Here is a 26,632-nt window from a genome sequence, read left to right as displayed (position 1 = left end):
AAGATCCTCTTGATTTGCTGTTGTCCTTCCAAAACTTGGACTTGGTCTTCAGTATCTGTCTAATCGTTTTTGTGGTTGGGAGCTTTATAAGCTGGCTGCTGGGTGTAGATGATCCATCTACAATATCAATATCAATCCTCTGCGTCTGGAGTCCTTGAATTGTTGCTGGTTTGTTCCATTTTGCAAAATTCTCCTGCGTGTAAGGGAAATTAGGATGATGTCCAACGAATATTTAAACTGGCTTCTTTCCTCCTTTGACTTTGATGCTCCTCTTCACGCGACAGGGCCTCTCTCTCTTTATGTACTCACTCAGCTCACAACTCGAATGTATCCGAAGGCAGCAATTTTATATCGGAGTTCTCCATTCGATCCATGATGTGGTTTACTGGATTCGAGCCAATGTTAACACGTAAATACAAACAAGGTGTAACCAATCAAACGAACAGTCTGACTGTACTTGTTTTTGATAAGGGCATGTTTTCATTGGAGCCCAAAAGCATGAGTTGTTTATTTCGATTGATGCAAAAGAGTCTGGTAAAGTTGGTCAATACGAAAGATTCAACAAGCAGTTTGTTGTGTGTGATATTTCTGAAGTGTTTTATTATTGTTTTGATGAAATGTGAATGCGTGAGTTACTTTGCTAATGCATTGCTGCTCACACGACGCGTCTGAAACGCTATCGAGTGTTTACATAGGCACGCTAGTTTAGTGGTTATCCCGACTCTTACTTCTTCAACGAAAAACGCTTTTGTTTTAACTCTTCTTTCCCGCCCATGGTGATAGTTAACTGGTGCTATTATTGCTCAAATTTTATTCAAACAATGCAGTGGCAGTTGCTCACATTTATTATAAGCGTATAGTTGAAACAATGGCTGATCCTTTTCTTCTTTCGACACTTCAGTAGCAGCGACATTCACATTCCGGAATGCATTGGCCATGTAGAGACTCTCGGACGAATCCAGGTTTGCAGAAGCATCCCTGTACACACTGCAGCGTACAGGCTTTGGAGGATCGTTAAGATCGGCACACGTCTGTGGCAAGCGGTACCACACTCCTGGAACTCTCGTTCGGTCCACACAGGTCGTATGGGTAGGGATGAGCATAACGACAAGCTGTAGATAGTACAAATAGGTGATTTATGTGATGATCTTATGACATACATGTGAAGAAGGTCGAATAGCTTACCGCAATGTGCGTTCTGCAGGGTGAAGATCAGCACGATCAGGCACGTGAACATCGCCACTGGTTTCATGTTGTTAGAATAATGTACAGCAGTATTGTAATTGAATGTTAATGTAGAATGATCATCTGATACAAGGACAGGCATATTTATACAAGTACAAACAATGAGTTGATCGAGAGTAACAGCTCATACATTAGCTTTATAAGCACATGGTACAGTGATAGTTAATAAAGAGATAATTGGTATTTCTTTATGCGCAAGATGCGCGATCAAGGTGACAATAAAGCTCCTTAGGTGTAAAAAAAAACACATTTGCTTCACTGTTAACACTGGTTTAAACGGGATTTTTTTTCTTATTTATTATCTGCACTAATACAACACACTGTTGCAATATAGACATTCTACTACCTATTACGGGCAGTTGTTTGTAGGGATGCATGGTCCGCCTTCCGAACTTCGAATGTAGTTCGGTTTACAGAAGCACCCTTGAGTGCAGTTAGCAGTGTCCTTCTCATAGAGTGAGTCGCAAGTCAGTTGGTACACAGGACCACACTCGAGAAACTGTTCATTCGCATCCTCACACGTATCTTATACGTAGGGAGACAAATAAAAAGAAAAATGTCATTAGATCAAGGATAGAAACGTTTTTGATCGACATGATCTTACCTTCAGCGATTACATTCGTCACAACGAGAATGAGCATGGTGAAAGCGAACAGCACAGTTACAGACTTCATTGTTAACACGTTCAATGTTAACACGTAAATACAAACAAGGTGTAACCAATCAAACGAACAGTCTGACTGCACTTGTTTTTGATAAGGGCATGTTTTCATTGGAGCCCAAAAGCATGAGTTGTTTATTTCGATTGATTGCAAAGAGTCTGGTAAAGTTGGTCAATACGAAAGATTCAACAAGCAGTTTAGTTGGTGTGATATTTCTGAAGTGTTTTATTATTGTTTGATGAAATGTGAATGCGTGAGTTACTTTGCTAATGCATTGCTGCTCACACGACGCGTCTGAAACGCTATCGAGTGTTTACATAGGCACGCTAGTTTAGTGGTTATCCCGACTCTTACTTCTTCAACGAAAACGCTTTTGTTTTAACTCTTCTTTCCCGCCCATGGTGATAGTTAACTGGTGCTATTATTGCTCAAATTTTATTCAAACAATAACGCTGTTTGTTGAAGCTTACAGCAGCGCCAAAGCAAACTCTGTCATTCTAATGGCAGGGACACTCACATTGCGGAATACATTTGCCTTCCTTAGACTCTCGTACAAACCCTGGCTTGCAGAAGCATCCCTGAACACATTGCTTGGTGCACGGTTTCTGTTGCTCGCTCAGATCGGCACAAGTATTAGGACAAGCAGTACCACACGTTTGGAACTCTTCGTTCGGTCCACACACGTCGTACGGGTAGGGATGCGCATAAGGACAGGCTGTAGATAGTACAAACAAGTAATTTGAGTGATGATCATATGGTAGACATGTGATGAAGTTCGAATAGCTTACCACAATGTGCGTTCTGCAGAGTAAAGATCAGTACGATCAGGCACGCGAACATCGCCACTGGTTTCATGTTGTTAGATTGGAATAAGTGTTGCACTGCTGTTGTAACAGAATGTTCGATGTAGAATGATTATCTGATACAAGCACAAGCATATTTATACCTGTACAAACAATGCGTTCATCGAGAATAAGAGTTCATGCATTGGCTGTGTAAGCACGTAGTACAGTGGCGCAAAGTAGAGGGATTATTGGCATATCTTTATGCGCAAGGTTTACAGTTAGTAGTGATAAGTACATAGTAAGATGTGTTACAGCGCGTCTGATGGTTAGTCATATACTATACATCCATATGGGAGATTTAAACGCTGGGTCACCGTTAAATGGAACATAGCCCCACTAGCCCATGCCGTATCGTAAAATTGTATTTGTTTGACCGTAAAAACTGTTTTAAATGAGCATTTTTTACGTTTTATTGTCTGTACTAATCCAACACATTGTTACAATATAGACATTCAACTACCTATTACGGGCATTTGTTTGTAGGGATGCATGGTCCGCCATCCGAACGTCGAATGTAGCTCGGTTTACAGAAACACCCTTCAGTGCAGTTATAGGTGTCCCTTTCATACCGTGAGTCGCAGGCCAATTGATACACAGGACCACACTCGAGAAAGCGCTCATTCGCATCGTTACACGTATCTTTTACGTTAGGGAGACAAATAAGAAGAAAATATTATTGTAATGAGGATAGAACGTTTTTCATCAACAAGTTCTTACCTATAGCATTTACTATCGCCACACCGAGGATAAGCAGGGCGAATGCCAACAGCACAGTTGTAGACTTCATCGTTAAAAGTAGGTTTACGTTTAATGCCCTCGTAAAGATTCGTATCGCTGCTACCGACAACGAGTTCATTTATAGGGAATATAGAGCGTTACCAGCAAATGTGAAGCTACCATTTGCTACGCACGATGTACGCGGGTTGAGCCATAAGTTGTAAAGCTCGTTCGTTTGTTATTGTAAGTGATGATGTTGTTAGTCGGGTGAACAATTAACATTTTCGATAACCGTATTGCAAATTATATGTGTTGTGCAATCTTGTCAGCATCATTAACCATCGCTGCCTTCATAGCTGCTATGAAATTATAATTCACAGTTGTATATGTAATCTATGTAATATCTTTTCCCTGATATCTTTAATTACTGCTCATAAGGGTTACAAATGGTCGCACTGTTGAACTGTTGTGGCATTGATGTGGAGCTTGATACAGATTAGAGCGTTGGATTTTTTTCATATCTTGAGAGTAGTGTTGGCCGTTCCGGTCCGAACCTAGTAAAAAAGTTCCGTTCTTCATGTAGGCCGTTCCGTTCCGATCCTTTATACAAAATCGTTCCGTTCCGTTCATTCCGTTCCGATCCTTTATACAAATCGTTCCGTTCCGTTCATTCCGTTCTTTCCGTTCATTCCGCTCCGTTCCGTTCATTCCGTTCATTCCGTTCCGTTCCGTTCATTTAGTTCTTTCGTTTATTCCGTTCTTTCCGTTCATTCTGTTCCGTTCAATACGTTCTTTCCGTTCACTCCGTTGCGGTCTTTGCCGCTTCAATATTGTCAGCAAGGTGCTATCGTTCGTGCGTTCCGTTCTTTAAAAAAACCGGCTTTGTCCGGCTGTTGCTTGCTGCATGCAAGATAACTGTTCACTCTTTCTCGCACACAGTATGTGTTGCCTGTGCACTCTCCCATGCTCACAGGAATATTCATCGCACTTCGTCGCGTATCGTTTATAAAAATCGTGATAAGCGAAACCAAAATATGTTATTTGGTGTTATGGTGTTATTTGTAACATCTATTATACTTTTTGTTATAATTTAGCTTATCCTAACCAGACAAACAATTATTATAAAATGTAAATCTGTACTCATATGGCAGAACGGGTTGGAAGAGATGTATTTTAATATGCGATTATGAACAACGAAAAATAAAATGTATTTATTTTTTATGCCACGATATCCGCTTGATCTTGGCACTCGGCATGATTCCAATATTTAGCCATTCGATTCGAAGCATTCTGTTCCATTCGACAACCGTTTGAGTGCCGTTATGTTGTAAACGATTTATGTGAAAAAAAAAAAAACTATTTGTTGTAAGTAGTAAGTGAACTTAAATAATTAGTCAATCTCGTGATACAATCGTCAACTCCTACCGCTCAATAACATCGGCATGGGTAAAAGCCTCGAATGGATCGTGCCCCCATACGCTGGGATGATTATCCTGCTATGGGCATTTAAGTTACTGATAGCCAAGCCTATTAGTGGTACAGAAGGCTTTGACCGAAAATGGTCGTCGCATCTAAAAAGTTAAAAAATACTAGATAATAAATGCATGCTTTATTAGCACAGCTGGTACAGCTTACTGGATATAGGTTGAACCCATTTGGATTTGGTGATTTCAGAATGATGATTTAGATTTAAGAAACGCCTTTTCATATCCTGTCTCAAGTAACACCTCCCCCCCCCCCCCCGGTTGACAGTTTGGCTTGACAGTGACAGCTCTGGGTCGGTTCATTTGCACCCCAGGTTCACGTTCCGTTCTTTTTGAAAAATGAACTAGTTCCGTTCCGTTCCTTTTTTTTAACGAAATTCCCAACACTACTTGAGAGTAATGAAATGATTGAGTAATTTTCATAAATAGCCTATAGTTTTATCTACTGTATCCTAATGCAGGAAGTAGGAAATAGTAGGCAGGATACACCGGAGACTACTGACAGACTCCACATATCTGTCCTTCCACAAAAGCATTCTTCAAGGCATTCAAGGTATGGTAGTCTGGTGCAGTGCTCCACGCAGATTATTTCACTTCTATCGCACTCCTCATCCTTCGTCTGTAAATAGTTACAATTACAAAGAGTGAATTACAACGGAAATGGCCTTGCCATGCAATTCCATTTGGTTTCATGCCTACCGCCATCAGCGATAATGGTGTTAATTAGCAGGGCCAAAACCATCAGCAGCTACTTCAAAAAAGGTATAAGCTACAAAGGTGAAACCGACTTTTCTACAGAGACGAATCGCCTTGACAGGCGTGACGGAATCGGTATTCGGTACAAGGAATCAATTATTTGAAAACAGAAATATAATGAAATCCAATGAATGTATTTCTTAAACGATTCATTTGAACAACAATAATATATTGCAATAAGAATGCGTTCTTTAAGGCAGCTGCTCACATTTATTATAAGCGTATAGTTGAAACAATGGCTGATCCTTTTCTTCTTTCGACACTTTAGTAGCAGGGACATTCACATTCCGGAATGCATTTGCCATGTAGAGACCCTCGAACGAATCCAGGTTTGCAGAAGCATCCCTGTACACACAGCAGCGTACAGGCTTTGGGAGGATCGTTAAGATCGGCACACGTCTTGGGGCAAGCGGTACCACACTCCTGGAACTCTTCGTTCGGTCCACACAGGTCGTATGGGTAGGGATGAGCATAACGACAAGCTGTAGATAGTACAAATAGGTGATTTATGTGATGATCTTATGACATACATGTGAAGAAGGTCGAATAGCTTACCGCAATGTGCGTTCTGCAGGGTGAAGATCAGCACGATCAGGCACGTGAACATCGCCACTGGTTTCATGTTGTTAGAATAATGTACAGCAGTATTGTAATTGAATGTTTAATGTAGAATGATCATCTGATACAAGGACAGGCATATTTATACAAGTACAAACAATGAGTTGATCGAGAGTAACAGCTTATACATTAGCTATGTCAGCACATGGTACAGTGATAGTTAATAAAGAGATAATTGGTATTTCTTTATGCGCAAGATGCGCGATCAAGGTGACAATAAAGCTCCTTAGGTGTAAAAAAAACACATTTGCTTCACTGTTAACACTGGTTTAAACGGGATTTTTTCTTCTTATTTATTATCTGCACTAATACAACACACTGTTGCAATACAGACATTCTACCTATTACGGGCAGTTGTTTGTAGGGATGCATGGTCCGCCTTCCGAACTTCGAATGTAGTTCGGTTTACAGAAGCACCCTTGAGTGCAGTTAGCAGTGTCCTTCTCATAGAGTGAGTCGCAAGTCAGTTGGTACACAGGGCCACACTCGAGAAACTGTTCATTCGCATCCTCACACGTATCTTATACGGAAGGGAGACAAATAAAAAGAAAAATGTCATTAGATCAAGGATAGAATCGTTTTTGATCGACATGATCTTACCTTCAGCGATTACATTCGTCACAACGAGAATGAGCATGGTAAAAGCGAACAGCACAGTTACAGACTTCATTGTTAACAGTTGGTTTACGTTTAATGCCCTCGTAAAGACTCATGCCGTTGTTACCGAAAACGGGTTTATTTATAGGGTACAGCTGGTTATAAGTGTGATTCGCTACAGCGCGGTGTTTATAAAATTGAGAAAAAAAAACTTGTAACGCTGATGCCAAGCTCGTTTGTTGTTATGAGTGATGATGTTGCTAGTCGGACACACATGAAACGGTTACTATAATTTTCTGTTGTTCTATATGTTGTGCACTTGGTGCCAGATGTGTGTTGTGCAATCGTCTTAGAATTTCGATATTACTGATCCTATAATCTATACATTTACTCCTATTACTGATCACAAGTGTTAGAAAGGATCAACTTGTTAAACATTGTTGTCACTGTTCATTGGTCATTGTTGTGGGGATTATTTTATTAGAATTTAATTATGTCTTTGAGTAAGTTGAATGATGCAAGAACCGGAGCTAATAAAACTTGTTGAAAAGGTAGTAAAACGAACATGCATAAAGATCTTATTTATTGGTGAAATTGATCCAGAGGTGGAGATATCTGCATATCCAACATATTTAACTCTCAATCTGCTTCCACTAAATCTACTGTTTGATAGTCTCACCAGGGAGTGGGCAATCTCTTCGCCGAACGCAGTTTCCCCCATCGTTGGTTTTACGCAGAAATCCTTCCTTACAAAAGCATCCCTCAATGCATTCCAACGAGGGACACACGATGATTGGTGGTCTGTTGCAGTGCTCCTCGCAAGTTATTCCACACCAATCCCACTCCTCATTGGGAGGGCATTCATCGTCTGTAAACAGTTGAGGAGTGGATTAGAACGGGAATGGCCTACGAATGCAATTCATCAGAAACTTACCGTCATCAGCGATAACAACGCTAACCAGCAGGGCCGCCAAAAGCACCAGAGCTTGGGTAGATTTCATCTGGAACGTATGCGATTAGCAGGCACTTCAAACACATGCCTTTTGTTACGAGCTACAAAGCTGAAAGCGACTTTTATACAGAGACGAATTGCCGAGGCATGACGGAATCGGTATTCGGTGCAAGGAATGAATTAACAGAAAACAAAATCCTATTATTGTATTTCTCAAACAGTTTAATTAAATACACCAATTGCCTTTAAAATGCGTTCCTTAAGGCAGTTGCTCACATTTATTGCAAGCGCGAGGTAGAAATAATTGCTGATACTTTTCTTTTTTCGATACATCAATTGCAGGGACACTCACATTCCGGAATGCATTGGCCATGTAGAGACTCTCGGACGAATCCAGGTTTGCAGAAGCATCCCTGTACACACTGCAGCGTACAGGCTTTGGGAGGATCGTTAAGATCGGCACACGTCTTGGGGCAAGCGGTACCACACTCCTGGAACTCTTCGTTCGGTCCACACAGGTCGTACGGGTAGGGATGAGCATAAGGACAAGCTGTTGATAATACAAATAGGTGATTTATGTGATAATCATATGGTAGATATGTGACGAATATCGAATAGCTTACCACAATGTGCGTTCTGCAGGGTGAAGATCAGCACGATCAGGCACGCAAATATCGCTACTGGTTTCATCTTGTTAGTTACAATAAGTTAAAGTTGTGTGTTAATTGGATGTTCAATGTAGAATGATCATCTGGCACAAGAACAGGCAGATTTATACCAGTGCAAACAATGAGTCGATCGAGGATAAACGATCATACATTGGCTGTGTCAGCACGTGGTACAGTGACACATAATAAAGGGACAGTTTGTAAGGAGGCATTTCTTCATACATGAGATGCCTTACAGGGTGTCTGATGATGAGTCATGTACATGCACATGGGAAACGCTCTAAACGCTTGGCTTAATGGAGCATACCACTACTTGCGAACCTCAAAGGCATGTTGGGACAAATCAATCATGATCGTGATCAAGAAAATAACGAACCTCTTGTTCGCTCCCTCACCACATACAGTTGTAAATGTTTGACTTTACGTACTGATTTTAGTCAGCCTCTCTTTGCTTGTTTTACTTACTGTACAAATTCAATTCGAATAGTGGTTTCTCCTACATTTCAAATAGTCCACCACGTTTATCGCCAAAAAATGCTTCTTTATCGGCTTGTTCATCGCGGTTTTTCGATTGCTTACGATGGAAATCGTTGCCGGATATTACACTAGTATGGATAGTTGTTACACTAATATGGGCAGGCATTAATGTCTACGCATATTCCGCCTTCTGCATGTCGAATGTAGTCCGGCTTACAGAAGCACCCTTGTGCACAGCCAATGAGATCGTTCTCTACCGACGGATTGTCGCAGGTCGGTTGTTGCACTGGACCACACGTGAGGTAGTGCTCGTTGTCATCACCACATTTCTCTGCTGTGCATGCAAAGATAAATCAAAGGGCAACGAAATTAGATCGAGAATAGAATTGTTAGGATCAATATGATCTTACCAGCGTGAACACTCATCGCGGGAAGGATAAGCATGGCGAATGCCAACAGCACAGTTGCAGCCTTCATCGTTTCAGCGTTGATTCTCGTGTACTGTACAGCGTTCCCGGATAGACTCGTAGTACTGTAGAAAATGACTGGTTCTTTTATATGAAACAGCCTGGCAATGAGTGTTGGGCTAAAACTCACAATTCGCTACGCACGATGTTCGTGAATCGAGCGATAATTGTTACATTTCGTTTGTGATTCGGAGTGATGTTGCTAGTTGGACGAACAAGAAGTGTGAATCATAATCGTCTATTGGTGATAATATATGGAGCGCAAAAGAAATAGCAGAGAGTGAGATCATATATGAGCCGGAAGAGCTGGTCTACAGTTGTTACCGAACTTTTGGCGAGGATAGTCGAATAAATGAAGCATCGTTAATAACTCTCAAATGTAAAGTAGGTGTTATTGAACACCATGTGCATCTGTGTTCCAGCTCAATGGCATAAAGGAATGTATGTCAAGAGAAGTTGTGGTCTGTGAAACTTGAAACAGCAAGTGCATGAGAAAAATGGCGGAACCGCGTGAGCCCGGCTAAAACCCACAGCATTGCCCGAACCATTCACCGAAGTGGGGGAAACCAAAAAAAAAAAAAGAAAAACAACCTTATTTGAAGGCCATAGCTCATACCGGTCGCCCAATTTCCGCTAAAAGTAGGCGCTAAAAGTTAAAGATCGCTTAAACTTAGGCGATCGCCAAAATAAGCGACTCGCAAAGGTGTCACAAATGCATTCCAGTATCCGGTCTGCTGTTGTGAAAACGATCGCTTGTTCTACGGTTAGAGCCTCCATAGAAACAAGCGTTTGTTTTGCTTAAGCTGGCCATTGTCAGCTGTTTGGATTTAGTTGTGATCGTTTATTAAGAAATGATTATGAACCACTTATTGCACCAAGACTGAATATTACATAGTCTCTTAAAGAAATTGCATTCAATGTAGCCCAGTGAGGTTGATAAAGAATATAAAAAAGATATCTTAAATGAAGTATAAAAAGTCTTAATTATTTTTTAAAGCAAGTGAAGAAAGCATAGTTTTGCTGCTTGAAGACTTGTTGTATCCCCGGGTTGGACTTGATTTCAGTGCTTGTATAGAATTTATCTGGAATATATGCAACTGATAAACGCTTCAAAAACATGCCTATTGCTGTAAGCTACAAAGGTGAAATCGACATTTACACCGAGAATAAGAACCGCCGTAGTGTGACCAATCTTTACACGACCTGTAATCTGGTCCGTAGCGTGGTATTGGCGAGGTTGGTGGCCGCCAAGGGCGCCGGGCCTTGAGGGCACCAAATTGATAGTCTTCATAACATGATTGGTTGTTAAAAGCCTTCTACAGGGCGCATGATTATGTTTCTGTCAAGGGCGCCAGTTGACCACGCTACGGCTAAGCATGTAATACATTCAAAAATGGAAGAAATTAAGTAAAAGCATGACTATAATCAAATTCAATTAATGTACTGCTCGAATAACTCACTAGAACAACAATAGTGAATATTTTAATGTAGTATATCACATTTATTAAAAGCGCATGATACAAACAAAAATTGCTGGTGCAGTTCTTCTTTTGACATTTTAGTAGCAGGGACCCTCACATTCCGGAACGCATTTGCCATGTAGAGACTCTCGGACGAATCCAGGTTTGCAGAAGCATCCCTGTACACACTGCAGCGTACAGGCTTTGGGAGGATCGTTCAAATCGGCACACGTCTTGGGGCAAGCGGTACCACACTCTTGGAACTCTTCGTTCGGTCCACACAGGTCGTACGGGTAGGGATGAGCATAAGGACAAGCTGTTGATAATACAAATAGGTGATTTATGTGATGATCATATGGTTCAAGTATGTGTTCAAGGTCGAATAGCTTACCACAATGTGCGTTCTGCAGGGTGAAGATCAGCACGATCAGGCACGCGAACATCGCCACTGGTTTCATCTTGTTAGTTGCAATAAGTGTTACACTTGCGTTTTAATTAGATGTTCAATGTAGAATGATCATCTGGCACAAGAAACCAGTAGTTTTATAGTTGTTGTAAACAATGATATGATCAGCACGAGAAGATCATCACGAGGTGCGTGAAAGTATGGCAGTATATGATGAGATAATGTACTGGTATGCCTTTATGCGTGGGCTCTATACTTTGTAAAGCTCAACTCATGTGTAACCATTGTTAGCGTTTGCCGTTGAGTCACACTATTACAGGTGCAAGAATGTTAGTATCTTTTGTTACAACGACTTCGGTGATTTATTTATTAGATCATAACCGTGGTATGATGTCGGATTATTATGTTGCATACTTTTGCTCTATCTGATGGGATCTTTACCCCTAACTTTAAGTTTAATTTGTTTTAACATTGTTGTCCTCCTGCTTCGCTGTTTATTATGCCATCTTGGGCATCTAGAAACAGTTGTTAGACGTTTGCTTATTATGTGTTATCGTCTAGCTTATCTTCAACCTCTATATACGGTAACTTAATTATGTGTTAACAATGATTTTTACGTCTTGATGATGTCTACCGATATAATTTTGTATTATTAAACTGTAAAGAAATACCGACGTGAAATACAGACACAACTCTAAAGAAGGCTTTTAATGGATAATAACATTTGTTCAACAAGTGTTTAAGTAATTATCTAATTATGGAACGCGTCAGAAGCAGAACCTCGCATAGCAAGTGTGACACAATCCATCAACAACATCTAGAAACTCTAAATCACTTACAATCAGTGCGATTGCATTGAGGTATTAGTTGTTGAACAGAAAGCCTTCTTCTTTACAATCCTCATGTTTGATGCACTCTCCGCCCTCTTTGCTTTCTCGAACGTGCCAGGGTTTGCAGATGCATCCGGCTTTGCACGGTTCATCGCACGGAGGAAGCAGTGGGCCATAACAGTGCGGCTGACATCCGACACCGCACTCATGCCAATATTCGTTGGCAGAACAGCCAAAATCTGTTACACGGGACGACAATTTGTAATGTGGCGTAGAAAATGTACGGGAACTACTTACCCTCATCGTCGGCCATCACTGCAACCACCACCAATAGAGTGACAAGCAAACAAAGCTGTACGGACTTCATCGGGAAGATGCACGTTGGTATTTAGAAGCATTTACTGTACTGTGCCTTATAGCAACGTGAATCGGATTTTTATATAGACGAGCGGCAGTTTATACAACATTCGATTTGCCATCACGATTTCGAGAAGTGTGACGAAAGGCATGATACTGTTTTGCGTTTTTCTTTACAATTTTTAATATTGATTTTCATTGCTATTGTACTCCGTGAAAGATTTTGTGGAGGTATAGGCATTTCATTAATGATAGATTGTACGCTCTTTTGTCCTTATGTGCCATAATGTCCTGAATATCCTCATATGTTTTTATCTGTTCCAATCCGGACGGTTGAATGTGATCTGGATAGTTCTCCCCGTAGCAGACCTCTGACTATACACGAATGCGCGTTAAAAGCAGTTCTTTAAAGTAAAAAAAAGTTCGGATGTTTAACAACCAGCTTTAATAATTTTATATCATCTAAAGATGATTTTTAATTGGCAAGCAATTATTCCCTGATAATATCTTCCTTCTTGTTTAAGATTCATCCAAGGTTAAAAGTTAGTGTATGTTATGTACAAATTTTACAAGCAAAAGAAATACAAGACAGTCCTCATACGGAGTGGATAAGAGTGGATAAGAGTGGAGAGTGTAAAAAAGGAGCTTGATTATGCCCGAAAAACAAAAAGAAAAAAAACCTACCTTCATTATCGGCCACAACGCCGACTGCCAGTAGTGTGAGAAGCAAAAGAACTTGCGTCACCTGCATCGGGAGCATGTTTGCTTGAGTCATAGCATAAGAGTGAACAGTGTGTGCACCTTGCGCCGTGAAATTGTGCTTTTATAGCGACGAATCGCTGTACCACCGAGTCCGATACGATTGGCTATGTTTGCCGTATTTTGAAGGCAACGAATGGACTGGATTGGGATGATGAATTACTCTTTTCGAATCGATGAACTTGTCAGGGACACTGACATTTCGATCAGCACGTGTGCTTGTTAGAGTTCAGTACGGATTGAAGCTTGCAGAAGCATCCTCTAAAATCACTGAATTCTTGGTTTTTTTTTATGATTCTGTTGCTGTAATCATGACTATGTGCAGTACCAGCAGTGGTGAGGTATTCAAGATACTATCCGATAATGCACGGTCAATTACAAGGCGCCGGTCCAGGGTCTGGTCACATTTTTTCAACTTTCTGTAACAAAGTTAAAAAAAATCAGTTCTAGCGGCGATTATCGATCACAGAACTGAACCGAAACTAAACATGTAAATAGATATTCCTGTTTGTACGATGATCGTTGTGTGTTTGTCTGTTAAACAGTTGTGCATATCTGGTAGTAAAATGTATGAGCCTTTCCATCGGAACTATAATGCTCCATGATTGATGATGAAAACTCATGTTTTGTATATTTTCATTCATGCTTTTTCTTATTTATTGCACTACTCCAAAAACATTCAGAGTGCAGCGCAGTTTAAGGCGCATAAAGACACTCGTCTTCGGTAATGCATGGTCCATAAAAGTTTTGTTTACGAACGTATCCTTCGTCACATTCGCATCCTGCCTGGCACGGCAATGTACAGGGCGACGGTCGAGGTGGTGAAAAGCAGTAAGGCTGACACAGTGCAGCACAGTCTGACCATCTTCCATGGGGTCCACAATCCGTAGCTGTTTACAAGGGTTACAAAATGGTTACAAGGGTGAAGAGTGGTGGTGAGTGTGGAAACATCAACGGGAATATGTGCTAAAAACGTACCTTCCGTATTGTTGGCAGCATCTACGACCACCAGTAGACCGAGGAGTAATGTTACTAGCACACTAGACTTCATCGAGAGCTTGTTAATCATACTGAACAAATAGTACACAGTAAGGTGGATGGATTAAAATGCGGGAGTTTTATACACCGTTCTATCGTTGATAGGGTGGATTACGATGGAAACTGCGTGTAATCAATCGGATGGACAATTTAATATACAAGCAAATATTTAACAATAAATCCAATGTAATCAACAATCGCAGCATTTCGAATGGTAATCGTACGTAAGTGGTGATCATTTGTGTATGTTCCCATATTAACTTTCTTTTCAACTTCTTCGGACAAACACATACATCTTGTGTGAAACTCATTTAAAATTCGGAAAAAATAAACATGTCGAGGATTATTTAATCTTCATTTCATTTGGAGCAATTGTAATAAAATAGAAACATGTAATGCATCATCAGCGAAATAAATTTTGTTCTTTTCTTAGTGTATCATCATCGCTGGTAAGTAAAAAGCGAATTAATGAATGAAGAACATTATTGAAAATTTAACTCAACGAAACTGCAAAATGTTTTCGTTTTTTTTTAACAATTGATTTCCGTTTTTGGTTCTTGTGTTTTATAATAAGGCAATCAAGCGAGGAGATTTCCGATTTTGGATTTGAAGGTAAATATAGACAGTGTTCAGGTAGAATGCATTTTTCATCATCTTTATATTCACGATCGTATTCTTCTCCGCAGGTGCAATTAATACGGAAATCGACAAAGTACAAAGTGAGAACATTGGCTCGAAGCAATAAGGTTGACATGAATAGGCACAATCGCCCCAGCGTTTATTTGGATACCAGCTCTCGTGCCCTATTAAAACAGGTTAACCGGGCTAGCCAGTGATTATTAGAATTAAAATAAGAGAAAACAGTCATGATCAATTCCCAGTTTTAAATCGCGTCCATTTAACACGGACATTTATAGCAACGTGTGAGTGTGAGCAACGAGAATAAACATAATAAAACTGGAAATAGTTTAACCTAGGTTTCGCTTATCGCTGGTTTATAATATAGTTGCATTGGGCCCGCAAAAGACGGATGTGGTCGTTTGCAGAATCTGACTTTCTGGATGGGTAATATCTAATGAAATCAGGAAGCTTTTACAGACCACAGTGATGGCGTAAATAGTAGTTACACCACAAGAGAAGATGAGTTCAATGCTTCATCTTTGTTGAGAGTTCATGTCATCTTTACTAAATAGCATTACTGAATACTACCGTACAGGAGCATCAATTATAATTGGAGGTTGATCGTAAATCAATGTCTGCACTGTCGCTTTAAGTTAAACGACGGGAGGATCGTCCCTGCAGCTAAATGCACACAACTCAGTACGAACGCAGTCCCCACCATCCTTATTCAAACGAACGTATCCTTCATTACAGAAACAACCAGCCTTGCAAGCGGAATTACACGCTTGATCGTCTAGTTCAAAACAGTACCGCGGACATCCGGATCCGCATTCCTGCCACACCTCATTGGTACCGCACTTATGATCTGTTAAATAGGGAACATAGCGTAGCAGTGATTAGCGAAGTCAAAAGAAAAGCTTGTGTTAATTACCTTCTTAGACACACTTACCGGCATCGTCCGCCATCACTGCTACCGCCAAAAAGGTAAGTAGTAAAAGGGCTGAGACAGATTCCATTTGGATTTGATAGTGTAAAAAAGGTCACAACTGAATAGCTACAAAAGTAACACATTTTGTGTTTTTTATACGTACCAGAAGCTGATAAGCGATGATTAAAGTGGAACTGGATATAACTAAGCCATATTTTTTACACACAAAGAGCAATGAATCGTTGTGTAATATTTAGTTTAGATTACTGCCAATGCGATCAACGTCGATTGGATTTGTGAATTATAAATTTGAAATTTAAAAAAATAAAAGCAAATACCATACATAGAATGTACTCTTGAGCATAATCAATAGAAATGCTCAATACCGTATTGAATTATGAATTTCACCACCCTGGCATGAACTAGTGGACTGGTTGGTGAAACATTAATGATATAAGCTGTATTTTATTGTTTTCATGATTGTGATCATTCACGATTGGTGTATTCACCTTTGGCTGCCTTGCAAAAGCTTTCAAGAGACATCATTTAGTACATTCATTGGCTTAAACCATTTTAGCTGGGAAAACTGCTTCTTACAGTTAACCTAGACTCACAGGTGTCAGGGCGAACGCATTTACCGCCATACAAATATTCCCGAACGTATCCTTAACGGAAACAACCAATATTGCACTTCTTATCACAACGTTCGGCCGGCGGCTCGAAACATATATCCTGACAAGAGCTGGCGCAATCGTCCCACACCTCATTTTCCCCGCACTGCGTATCTGTTAAACAGCGGATATGCCGTAGCAATGATTAGCCTGCACATTCAAATGAGTTTAATGAGTTTTAATAAACTTACCGGTATCGTCGTCACCCATCACTGCTACTGCCAGCAGGGTGAGTAGTAAAAGAGCTGGTACAGATTTCATTTGGCTTTGAATACTAAAAGAAAGCTAAACAAAATAGCTACGATCGCAAACACACAATGCGTCTTTTATATACGCCAGTCACTGAAATGGCATGACTAACGGTACATTCGGTGTGTTAGTCAGAGAGTAGGCAAGGCACAAAAGCTGTGGAAATAGGTTGTACCATTTTCTCACACATAGTGCCAAACGAACGAATATGTTGTTAATTGTAGATTGCCTTGTATTTATAAGAGTGCTGGTTTAGCGTCTAAGCTCGAGGTCACTCTAAGTTTTAGGTTTGCTCGAGGTTCAGCGAGTGCATTCCGAGATGCTCGAGTGAGACTTTACTGTATATATAAGCTGTTGTTTAAAAACAAAAGTCGTTATGTTTTAAAATGGCGACCCTACTTACAAGGGATTGTTATTGTAAACAGAAAAGCTACCATAGCAACAACAAACCAAAGCCAATGCGCATAGTTTGCGCTTGTTGCTCGCTCGCGTGGTCTTACTCGCTGCAACTGCCGACAGGCGCGTGACACTGTTAAAGTCTGGCGCACGCTAGTTTCATACAAAGCAATGTGTGGGAACCTCACGTACAAAATGATAGTCGTCAATTATTAGATTGTCGTCGGCTGAGTACGACCTCATAATTGTAACGTGTTGCTCGTAGAGTCGAACAAGAAAACAAACTCCATAACGACCTGCTTACCGGTGACTCAACGAGGTTGAACTTACATAGTAACGCATGGTAACGCTTGCATAGAAGAAAAAACGAAAGAGAACCAACACTACTTGCACTTACCTTTTTAACCGAGTTATTTTCTTTCCAAAACAAATAACACACCAACATCACACGTATTCTTAACGACTTCAGAACATTGGTTTTTGTTGTTGTTGGTTTTTGTTTTGAGTGTGTGTGAGGGAGTGTATGTTTTCCATAATGCTGCATGTTTGGTTTGCATCCTTGTTTGTTTGCTTGTTTGTTTGTCTGTTTTGCTTACTTCTTTGTTATCTATTTCGTTTAACCCATTTTGCGTTGGCAGCTTTTGCCATTTTCATTCATGGGTGTAGTTATTGTGTAAGTGTGTGTGTATCATTATTTCTGTTTGTATTTGTGTATCAATTTGTGATGTTCTAACGTGTAACTGTGTGGTTGTGTACGTTTGTGTATGTGTGTGTGTGTGTTTACATTATCTTTATTGAATACTTAGACATTTCCAAAGGAGTACAAAATCCAACTCAAGAAAGTCAGGAAACTCGTTCACGTGAGCGCAACCATTGATGGTGCTTTTACAATGCTACGTTTCCTACCTTTATGCTTTTTCTCGCTCTTACGTTCTCTCCCTCTTTCGCTCTTTCTTCGCCGTTTTACCGTTTTAGCTTTTCACCGTATTGTGGGATTTACCTTCTCATTGCTAGCTTTCGACACTTGTGTTTTATCTCTTTTCCTTTCATTTTGAGTTTTTCCTGCACCTCCGGCTTCCGCTTGTTTCAGCTCTGACTAACTAGACTTTATTCTCTGCTTGCTTGCTTTTTTTTTCTCGCATACCATTTCCTCGTTTGCATCTTTGCATTTCTCGCATTGCGTTTCGAGGATTGTGTTTGCTAGGGTGCCGGTAGTCCGGCGCTTAAAGTTAGTTTTGCGGGTAAAATGAGTATTTAGTTAGTGTGTTTTTTATTTGTTTGGGTGCGTGTGAGTGTGAATGTATTCTTTTTGTTTTTTGTTTTGCTTTCCCTCTAGTATATCAACGCTTATGTCGTCAACAAAAGTACGGACAGAAAAATGGGAAGTATACAAAGAACGTTTTGCGGATTTTCACTCACTTGTTTTGGTATTCGCATTTCTCTCAATCTCAGCTGTTCGATTCTGCCTTTGTAAGAAATTCGTTTTGCATGTGAAGGTGTATGTGTATTGTTTGGTGTGTGTGTGTGTTGATTTCTACTTTTTTTAGTCTGCACCCATTGGCCCTGTTTAGCAAAAAACGGGGGTTTGCCATCATGCACGACGGGAGGGGGAATGTACCACCAGCTTCGTACATTCCGTGTATCAATCGCTAGTAAATCTTATTAATAATTGGCACAAGGTTTTAAGTGGTAATATCTGTGGTTCGTTTGTTTGGAGTGGTTGCCACTGTGTCGTTCTGTTAATTTTGTGTGTGTGTAGTAATGAGTAGGAGATAACCGATACAGACGATAGAAAAGAATAAATTGGCAGCTCGCACTCGTTCCTGCTTTGGAACAGAACGTGGAAGTGCTTATTTACTTTACTCCAGTTCAATGATTTTCTCTGCCCCTGGGTGCTCACTAAGCTGCCGTGAGGCAGTCCATTGATCGCTGTGTGTTTGATCGATCATTTTCTCGTTATAAGGCTCCCAACACAATCAATACAAACTCTATCAAAATGAACACACCTTGAACAACAAACCAAATCGATTACCGATGTGCTGCTTCAACGCTTCGTGCCTTTGCTCTCTCTCTCTCTCTCTCTATCTTTCTCGCGCAGATACAGATGATGATCGATACGAAACGTCGTGTGTGAGTGTGTGTAGTATTAAAATCCTAATGCCAAGTAGTGCGGATATCTGGCATACTTTTGCTTGGAATGCACAACAACGAACCGACTGTTTGCTGGGTAGCTTGCATATTTGGGGGCTTTTTTGTTTCCGTCTGCACTGACTACCTGGTCTGGCTTCTCCTGTTTATTTAACTAATATATTTCTATAAACTGTCAACGTTTTGTGTTGCATTGTTCTAAGTATGTGTAGTTTTGCAAATATCTTAATTGTAGAGTGTGTTTTTGTTTGTGTTTTGTATCTTTTTTTTTATTTGCATTATTCGATTACTTGTGGTGCAATGAAAAGGAATAAAAAATACTTTATTCTTTAAGCAAGAGAGAGACAAAATAAAGCAGTTTTTTTATATTTTAAAACATTTGATAAACAATAAAGTATATATTATGAAGCAAAGTAAAGAAAATACGAGAAGAAAAGGAAACGAAATCAAAGAAAAGGTTAAAACAGGCAAGAGTAATTCAGACGTTAACAAGTAAAATTGATACATTGAATAATTTTAAATCAAAGTAGCCAAATTGCATTGCGCTATTTATCAGCGTGTTTGTTTCGTTACCGTGTTTGCTTCTACACTTTGAGTGTGTGAGTGTGTGTGTTTTTTTCCTCTCCCTCTCTCTCTGCGTGTTCATGTGTGTGTGACGCGCTTTCGTGATTTTGGGCTTGTGTGGTAATCATAATAATCATTAGTATTTAGTAGTTTTAATAGTGTTTAGTAGTTTTGTATAGTTTTCCTTGCTATTGTTTTGTATTGTGTTGTTACTTGTTGCCGTTTTTTGCTCTTTAATTTATTGTGCAATGGTTAATTGAGTGTTTGTTTTTGCTTTGCGCATCGGATCGATCTACTGGCCGTTTTGAATTTCGTACGAGCTGGCTTCCTAGTTCGCTTGTATTAAGTGTATGTGTTCTGTCTGTCTGTCTGTGTGCGGTGAGTGGATATAATTCTTTGCTATCTGTTAATTTGGCTTACTTTTTTTTATTTCTTTTTGTTTGTTATAAAATTCAATTCCCTTTTCCATCGTAAATGTATGTTGTGGTTGTTTTTGTTAATGCATGTATGAGTGTCTGAGTGTGTTGTATGAGTGCACAAGGCTTTTATATCCTTTTTATGCCCACTCATACGCTACGTCTTCACTGCTCTGCTCCGAGTGTCGCTCACACGATCTCGCATCGTTAGTGACCGTGCCGTGAGCTGCTGTTTGGTTTCAGCTTTCTCTTGTTTCATTATTTTTTTCATTTCTATTTTTAAGGTATAGTACGATCAGTTCGTTAGTGTAAGTGTCTCTGACCGATCGACCGATGCAGATCGGCAGATAAAACCGAGCAGCTGTACTGAAACGACGGGGGGCAGGAGGGCTGACGGTCCATCCGAACTGATGGAGGTAGGATCCCGCTGCTCGTTTGCGATTCCGATCCAGGAAAACGGAAAATGTAAACACACACACGCTAGGGTAAACACATCTCGCTACTGGGTTTTGTCTCACGCACACGAAACGGAGCAGTTAGTATAAGTGTTTGCTTTTAAGATTGATTGATTTGCTTTACTTCCTACTAGTGGGGAGGGAACAGGGGGATGATGATGAGTTTGCAATTTTCTGCAGAAGGAAGAAAGAGTATGCAAACAGTGGGAGGGGGTGTCCTTCTTTCGCTTAGTTACTACTTTGCCTCCTTTTTCTTGCTCTTCCTTCGTTGCTAGCCACCTTTCCGCCCGTACTAGCCTCTCAATACGCAATGTCAAAGTCGATCTTCTTTCACTCGATTATATAGATTTAATATTTAAATTCTATTGGTTTTATAGGATAAAAATGATCAAAAATGTAAAACAAACTCTCTAAACATCTGTACCCTCCGTCTCTCCGTTCTCTCTTCCGCCTCTTGTAAGATCGCGCCAGGCACAGCACATGCACTATCAACTGCATGTGTCTGCGCCATTATGAGTGTCTGTCTGTCGCACGAAAGGATGTCTTCCCTTTCTAAACCCATTAACCTTTCACCGTGTGTCGCACGTCCGTCCGTAGGTCTAGGTCTAGCTTTCCGAGAAAAGCTCACCGCGATCGATCGCGTTAAAGTATGCTTCTGTACGTCTCTTCCGTCCGGTGTTAAATGGTTACGTTCGGCTTGTTTCAGCCCGTTTCCTTCCTTCCTTGTCTCCGGTCGTTCCGGTCGTCCGTGCCGTGAGTTAATGAAAACAGTAATACTTTTCTATCGCAATTTGCAAGATAATTCTCATTCACTATGTATCTACGATCAACGTGTTGATCATTATCGTTTCCTTTATCGCTAATACAAACATGCTTTTACGGGTTGTGTTTCTCTTTATTTTTTGTTGGTTGGTTTCGTTTAAACTTTACTCCCGTTTCTACTGCTGCTGAACCTACTCACTCTCACTATATATCGGTTTGCTTACGTGTGATCAACCAACAAATGGCTGCCGACATTGTGTCACGCTTTCATGCATTACTCCCTCCTGGGAGCTTTCCTTGGAGCTTTCCTGTTCGGTTCAAGGGAAGTATTGCCTCCTACACCTGTAGCCATGTGGGTAGTAGTCTGCTTAGGGTCAGGATGTCAGCCTGCGTAAGTCGACCCTGTGACATTTACGATACAATCACACGAGCTGATGTGTGTGTGTCTTTATCTGTCTAATATGGCAGGGTATAAATGATTTCGATTACGATGAAAACGGTCATATCTATAAGAGATACCGTTCACTGGAGAGGGAGGAAAAATGAGCATCTCGGGACGACACCAGGGGCTTCTCGTCGGTGCAGCTTCAGCCAGATACTTCCGAATCGGGAACACAAAGACAAGCTGCTTGCCTCGTTGTTTGCTGCCCATTTCAGGGTACGGGTCAACCTGTAATGCCCATAACCATCCAACTCTAATGGTCTACGAGTTACTGCATCCTGCCCTTTGCAACACACGGGTGCATTTGTACGTGAGTATGTTCTTGAACGTGAAAATTGGCTACGTGCACACAACGCGCTAGACACATGGTAATACCTTCCGCTCTGATGGTTTCATCCGCTACGCCCTAGCCCCTTTCACAGCTATTGCGCTATTTTCTCGAATCAACTGCTCGAATAATGTTCGCTCTAACCGGCCGGTGTACCGATTACATTACAATTATTTGCCTTCATATTGTGGGACACCTATATTTACTTCCTCTTCATCGCTCCCACTACCATTCCCGCACGGACTCATGAGCTGCTTCGTTGCTGTGTGCCGCTACGGGAACATGAGTATCAGTGTTCGGCTCGCCGTCTTTTAGCCCAACCCAACTACCAACCGCCCCAAAAGCCTTGTGAACGGGATGTGATTCCAATGAATTTCGGGTCACGGGAGGTATCGGTAATTTAGGGGGATTTTGGTTTGGTTTTTGCGTTTGCGTGTGTCTGAGTGTGTGGCGTGTGTATGTACTTTTTTGTAACTTCCTCCCTTTTGCTCTTTGCTTTGCTTCAAAAAGATCGAGGATGAGTGTAACGAGAAAACGAGCTTATTTACTTTCATCTTTACGTGATGTCGACGGGGCGTCACTAAAAACTAATCATGTCTCTAGGCTTCCACACCGGGGATCCTACAATTAAAAAGAAAAAACAAATGGCCAGATTTAATGACATTGTTCGAATGGTTGGTGTTTTATAAGTAAGAGGGGTGGTTTGGTTTGGATTTTGGTTTGTAGTATTGGTGTATTTTTTTTTGTTCTTTTTTGAAATGGTTGATGATGTTTAGTATCATTATCAATTTGGTGTAGCTTTCGCTTCGTTTTTTTTCTGTGGTATTTTTGGTGTTTGTGTGTTGGTATAATTTAGTATATAGATTTTTTTTATGTTGTTGGTTAATTTAAATGCATCCAATTTTTGCTAACTTAACTAAAGACCTGAAAGGGGGGGGGAACATTAGGAACAGGATGAATGTTAAGAAGGAGGATTCATGAGAGGCCGTTAAAACTGTTGGAAAGCAAAGGGAAGAGAATGGTGCATAAGAACAGAACACGGTCGAGAAGAGAGGATAAATGAGATGTAAATTTTGGGTATAATAAAAAATATAGTAAACGTGGCTAGTAGAACACGCAAATCGAAACCCAAACGTACAACAAACAAACAGTGAAAGCATACTTGTAACCGTGGAAAGTATCTGTTCGCGTACGCAGCTAGCGCAAATAAACAGCAAGGAAAGGACATGATAGTGACGTGGTCTACAATCTACAGGATCGAGGATCTAAGAGCCTAAGCAAGTGGGAAGTAACCATTGCTCACCTTCAGCTCGTATGCTTGGTTGGCTTGGCTGGTGGCTTGCTAAGCGCAGTGGGTGAGTATTTGTACACACGCACACGCATGATGAATGGGGGAAGTTTTGAGTTTGGTGATCTATACTGCTATACAGGTTTAATGTGAAATAATCGCAAAAGAAGTACTGTTTTTACTGCATCAAATCTTATCAAACGTACTGTTGTACTGCTAACGCTAACGATTCTCTACACGAGAGGGGGGACGGGACTACTAGTTTGTTGTTAGTGTTTTTAGCTAACAATACTAATATACATATAAGATACGCTAAAGGTTGGGCTAACTATGTTGTTGGCTTATTTTCTTGTTTATTTTAGTGAACTTTAAGGCAAGTACAGTCGCGCGACTCATCAGTCTCTATGCCGTTGGTATAATAGGAACGTACACAACGTACCAACTAGTCTTAAAAGCTTGAGGTAACAACGTACACACAGATACATAAACGGTAAGTAGGACAAGAAGTTCATCAATAAAACAATAATATGCCAAAACCAGAAAAATGAAAATAAAGAAAAATAACAAAAGTCATAAACTAATTGCACTAGACTAGCAACCGAAATGAGTTTCTGGAGGAAATAACAGGAAAGCTTTCCGATCGTTCGAATATACATTCAGGATGCAGGGGCAGGACAGTCAATTCGATTGGAGCGGGACCGGGCAGGGAAGCTAAAGTAGGTGTGTTAACCATCGGGACACTTTCGTGCAAGTGCGCCGCGTACTTTTCTGTGGTAGCGGGACAATTTTACTTCGCAATTTACTCCTAAACATTGCTACATTTCTCGTTACTTTGCTTGAGAGCGCGGTGCAATTAGTCGCGCGTAAAGTTCAGTTTATTTATACCCTTTAGCCCCTTGACGAATATGCATCGTTGGTGGTTAGTGGAAGGTTTGGAACAACATTACCACCAGGGCTGGGGAGGGGTTACGCATTCGCGCTACTACGCACTACTACGGCCTACGGGGGGGAGGGCTGGGTGTCGGTGTTGCTACGTGTCGGCCAATAACAGTCGTTCGGTTTCAGAGGCAGCACGCATGTAAGGCTGTTGGGCATTAGGTTTCGGCATCATTGTTGTACACCTGCGATTACTCCCGCCTTTATCTATTTCCTCTGCTTTTTGTAATGGTTCTACAAGGGTTGGGGCGTGTCCGGGGGACACGCTACAGTGCATGCATAGTCACAAGTAGCTACAGTAGCAATTACAGTGGTTTTGTCTAAGGGCTTGTGTCGTTCGCGTACAGTTCAGTCCCATGTCATGTCGCTAGCGTCGTGTACAGTGGTTGTGTGGCGTTTCTGTGTTGTTCTAAATCGAGTTAGTGTTAAAATGGCGTCAACCTCGTACATGCTTACACTACCGTTAAAAGACTCTCATCCGTATCTCTTCTCCTGCTGCTGCTGCCGAGGGAAAGGAGAAATTCGCTAAACAACGCATTCGCCGTGAAGTGAATAGTTGCAGTGTGCAGTTATAGTTGACCAAAAAGGCGCCGAAAACAGTGTAACAGCATAATATGGAAATCTCTCGTTGTCCTAACTAAATCCCGCTTCCGCTCAACCTAGTGAGCTGCTCTAGTGTCTCCCGCTGTGGCGGCGTCCATTCATGCCATCAACACATCGAAATCGTAACAAATGCTAAAGGGTAATAGTTCCATTCGATTAAAACTCTAGCTAGCTTTCCCCTCCTACCGGCTATCTAGTCCGCGTCTCCTCCCTAAACCGTGCAAGCGATAAAAAGATGCATGTAGAAAAATAGAATTCCTCGTGAGATTAGTTAATTGTTTTAAAGAGTTCTTTGCTGCTGCTTTTTTTCGATTTTTGTTTGTTTTTCATAATCATTAAAGAGTGCAATGTACAGTGGTAGCATTTGAGTTGAAAGTTACAAGATCAGTGCTGAATTGGGTTGCTTTACTTTTTGGTTTTTGGTTTTGATTTTTGGAGTAAAATGTCCACAATTGCCGTTCCTTGTGGCGGGACGATAGCGGTTGTGCATAAGGAAGCTGATCGAAGAATCGATTTCTTACTGTTCTTTTCCATGTTCAAAATCGTGTAAGTAAAACGCATTGAACGAACGAAACGGAATGTGTCTCTATCTATAAATTACGCTACAAATTCTTAATGCTTGTAAAAAGGTTTAATGTTTTTTTTGTTCTTGTTGTTATAAAACGTTGATTCGCTGCTCTACCTATGTATACTATCATTTAAACGTTACCGATCGATCCTTACCACTGTGTCCTGTGACTCTTACGCCTTAAATAGAGATAGAATTAGACGCTAAAAACAAAATATCGAACGTAGCGGAATGGATGGAAGAGATGTACTTAATACGCTTTGGCACGAACCGAAAACACAAACATTATTGTAATAATAAAAATACATGTTACGTGTCAAGCGCATTGCGTTACCACAACCGAAGGTAACAGTCGTAACGCTTTGTCGAGCTTACGCTTCTGTGGCACTTGAACAGTCGAACAAGAACGAACAACGCAAAAGCACACTAATACGATACAGTCGTGCATTCTCAACCCACCCGATTGTCGATAAAGTGTTACATTTGGCAAATCCTTTGCTACAACCATCCGATTCCCTACCGTGCGGTTCGCGCGTCCGTCACGTCAACCCGACTCGCTGTAAACGCTGTTAGGTTGGCGCTCGCTTTTTTACTTTTACTAACGTTCTGCTAACGAAAACTGTCGCGCACATCTGGTGAGGAGTGGAAAAATTCTTCAACTAAGTCGTACCTTTCGTCGCTAGTGTTAAATCGTGTTACGCTTTTCTTTCTTTTTTTTTATCATATTAAATACCAGTAATCAATCCGAAATCGGAAAGGTCTTACAAGATAATTGGCACAAAATCACAACATTTTTCCCGCTCCCCATTGCTGGTTAGTATAATGGTATGTGTATGCACACTGCACACCGTCAGAGTAGCGTTGGTAGCGGTTTGTTGCTTTGGTTTCTGTCCGCTACAGCCTGTTTCATCGATCGAGC

The 26,632-nt window shown here is 40.8% G+C and overlaps 10 protein-coding genes, 1 long non-coding RNA gene and 1 pseudogene across 11 annotated transcripts; 1 reads left to right on the top strand and 11 right to left on the bottom strand.

Moving 5' to 3' along the window:
• Window positions 1–739: 739 nt before the first annotated feature.
• LOC121603188 lies at window positions 740–1,278 on the bottom strand. The gene is given in 4 exon segments (XM_041931892.1): window positions 740–1,036; window positions 1,039–1,065; window positions 1,068–1,112; window positions 1,186–1,278. Coding segments are annotated over 4 exon segments (372 nt in total). The 5' UTR covers window positions 1,253–1,278; the 3' UTR covers window positions 740–803.
• A 262-nt stretch (window positions 1,279–1,540) lies between these two features.
• LOC121603196 (cysteine-rich venom protein 1-like) lies at window positions 1,541–1,927 on the bottom strand. Its single transcript, XM_041931900.1, has 2 exons — window positions 1,850–1,927; window positions 1,541–1,770 (listed from the first exon to the last, which is right to left on the bottom strand). The coding sequence occupies exons 1-2, from the start codon at window positions 1,917–1,919 to the stop codon at window positions 1,595–1,597; spliced, it is 246 nt and encodes an 81-aa protein (XP_041787834.1). The 5' UTR covers window positions 1,920–1,927; the 3' UTR covers window positions 1,541–1,594.
• Window positions 1,928–2,074: 147 nt separating this feature from the next.
• Window positions 2,075–2,852, bottom strand: LOC121603191 (chymotrypsin-elastase inhibitor ixodidin-like). The gene is made up of 2 exons (XM_041931895.1): window positions 2,696–2,852; window positions 2,075–2,622 (listed from the first exon to the last, which is right to left on the bottom strand). Exons 1-2 carry the CDS (start codon window positions 2,760–2,762, stop codon window positions 2,405–2,407), a joined length of 285 nt encoding a protein of 94 aa, XP_041787829.1. The 5' UTR covers window positions 2,763–2,852; the 3' UTR covers window positions 2,075–2,404.
• A 210-nt stretch (window positions 2,853–3,062) lies between these two features.
• Window positions 3,063–3,590, bottom strand: LOC121603190 (chymotrypsin inhibitor Ani s 6-like). Its single transcript, XM_041931893.1, has 2 exons — window positions 3,470–3,590; window positions 3,063–3,391 (listed from the first exon to the last, which is right to left on the bottom strand). The coding sequence occupies exons 1-2, from the start codon at window positions 3,537–3,539 to the stop codon at window positions 3,216–3,218; spliced, it is 246 nt and encodes an 81-aa protein (XP_041787827.1). The 5' UTR covers window positions 3,540–3,590; the 3' UTR covers window positions 3,063–3,215.
• A 2,316-nt stretch (window positions 3,591–5,906) lies between these two features.
• LOC121603200 (von Willebrand factor-like) lies at window positions 5,907–8,015 on the bottom strand. Its single transcript, XM_041931902.1, has 4 exons — window positions 7,859–8,015; window positions 7,588–7,792; window positions 6,265–6,362; window positions 5,907–6,191 (listed from the first exon to the last, which is right to left on the bottom strand). The coding sequence occupies exons 1-4, from the start codon at window positions 7,923–7,925 to the stop codon at window positions 5,974–5,976; spliced, it is 588 nt and encodes a 195-aa protein (XP_041787836.1). The 5' UTR covers window positions 7,926–8,015; the 3' UTR covers window positions 5,907–5,973.
• LOC121603195 (cysteine-rich venom protein 1-like) lies at window positions 6,579–7,041 on the bottom strand. The gene is made up of 2 exons (XM_041931899.1): window positions 6,928–7,041; window positions 6,579–6,847 (listed from the first exon to the last, which is right to left on the bottom strand). Exons 1-2 carry the CDS (start codon window positions 6,995–6,997, stop codon window positions 6,672–6,674), a joined length of 246 nt encoding a protein of 81 aa, XP_041787833.1. The 5' UTR covers window positions 6,998–7,041; the 3' UTR covers window positions 6,579–6,671.
• A 112-nt stretch (window positions 8,016–8,127) lies between the features above and the next one.
• LOC121603189 lies at window positions 8,128–9,533 on the bottom strand (annotated as a pseudogene).
• A 1,443-nt stretch (window positions 9,534–10,976) lies between these two features.
• On the bottom strand, window positions 10,977–11,939 carry LOC121603192 (chymotrypsin-elastase inhibitor ixodidin-like). Its single transcript, XM_041931896.1, has 2 exons — window positions 11,340–11,939; window positions 10,977–11,264 (listed from the first exon to the last, which is right to left on the bottom strand). Exons 1-2 carry the CDS (start codon window positions 11,404–11,406, stop codon window positions 11,047–11,049), a joined length of 285 nt encoding a protein of 94 aa, XP_041787830.1. The 5' UTR covers window positions 11,407–11,939; the 3' UTR covers window positions 10,977–11,046.
• A 96-nt stretch (window positions 11,940–12,035) lies between these two features.
• On the bottom strand, window positions 12,036–12,599 carry LOC121603194 (cysteine-rich venom protein 1-like). The gene is made up of 2 exons (XM_041931898.1): window positions 12,482–12,599; window positions 12,036–12,423 (listed from the first exon to the last, which is right to left on the bottom strand). Exons 1-2 carry the CDS (start codon window positions 12,549–12,551, stop codon window positions 12,218–12,220), a joined length of 276 nt encoding a protein of 91 aa, XP_041787832.1. The 5' UTR covers window positions 12,552–12,599; the 3' UTR covers window positions 12,036–12,217.
• Window positions 12,600–14,456: 1,857 nt separating this feature from the next.
• Window positions 14,457–15,110, top strand: LOC121603199. Its single transcript, XR_006006618.1, has 3 exons — window positions 14,457–14,787; window positions 14,913–14,950; window positions 15,025–15,110. It is a non-coding gene; the product is annotated as an uncharacterized LOC121603199 (long non-coding RNA).
• On the bottom strand, window positions 15,053–16,357 carry LOC121603193 (chymotrypsin-elastase inhibitor ixodidin-like). Its single transcript, XM_041931897.1, has 2 exons — window positions 15,909–16,357; window positions 15,053–15,824 (listed from the first exon to the last, which is right to left on the bottom strand). The coding sequence occupies exons 1-2, from the start codon at window positions 15,973–15,975 to the stop codon at window positions 15,613–15,615; spliced, it is 279 nt and encodes a 92-aa protein (XP_041787831.1). The 5' UTR covers window positions 15,976–16,357; the 3' UTR covers window positions 15,053–15,612.
• Window positions 16,358–16,442: 85 nt separating this feature from the next.
• LOC121603198 (chymotrypsin-elastase inhibitor ixodidin-like) lies at window positions 16,443–17,109 on the bottom strand. The gene is made up of 2 exons (XM_041931901.1): window positions 16,750–17,109; window positions 16,443–16,672 (listed from the first exon to the last, which is right to left on the bottom strand). Exons 1-2 carry the CDS (start codon window positions 16,817–16,819, stop codon window positions 16,554–16,556), a joined length of 189 nt encoding a protein of 62 aa, XP_041787835.1. The 5' UTR covers window positions 16,820–17,109; the 3' UTR covers window positions 16,443–16,553.
• Window positions 17,110–26,632: the final 9,523 nt, after the last annotated feature.

This window comes from Anopheles merus, unplaced genomic scaffold (assembly GCF_017562075.2).
Source record: "Anopheles merus strain MAF unplaced genomic scaffold, AmerM5.1 LNR4000912, whole genome shotgun sequence".
Taxonomy (NCBI): domain Eukaryota; kingdom Metazoa; phylum Arthropoda; class Insecta; order Diptera; family Culicidae; genus Anopheles; species Anopheles merus.
Note: the sequence above shows the minus strand (reverse complement) of the source record. Positions and strands in the feature narration are given on the sequence as shown.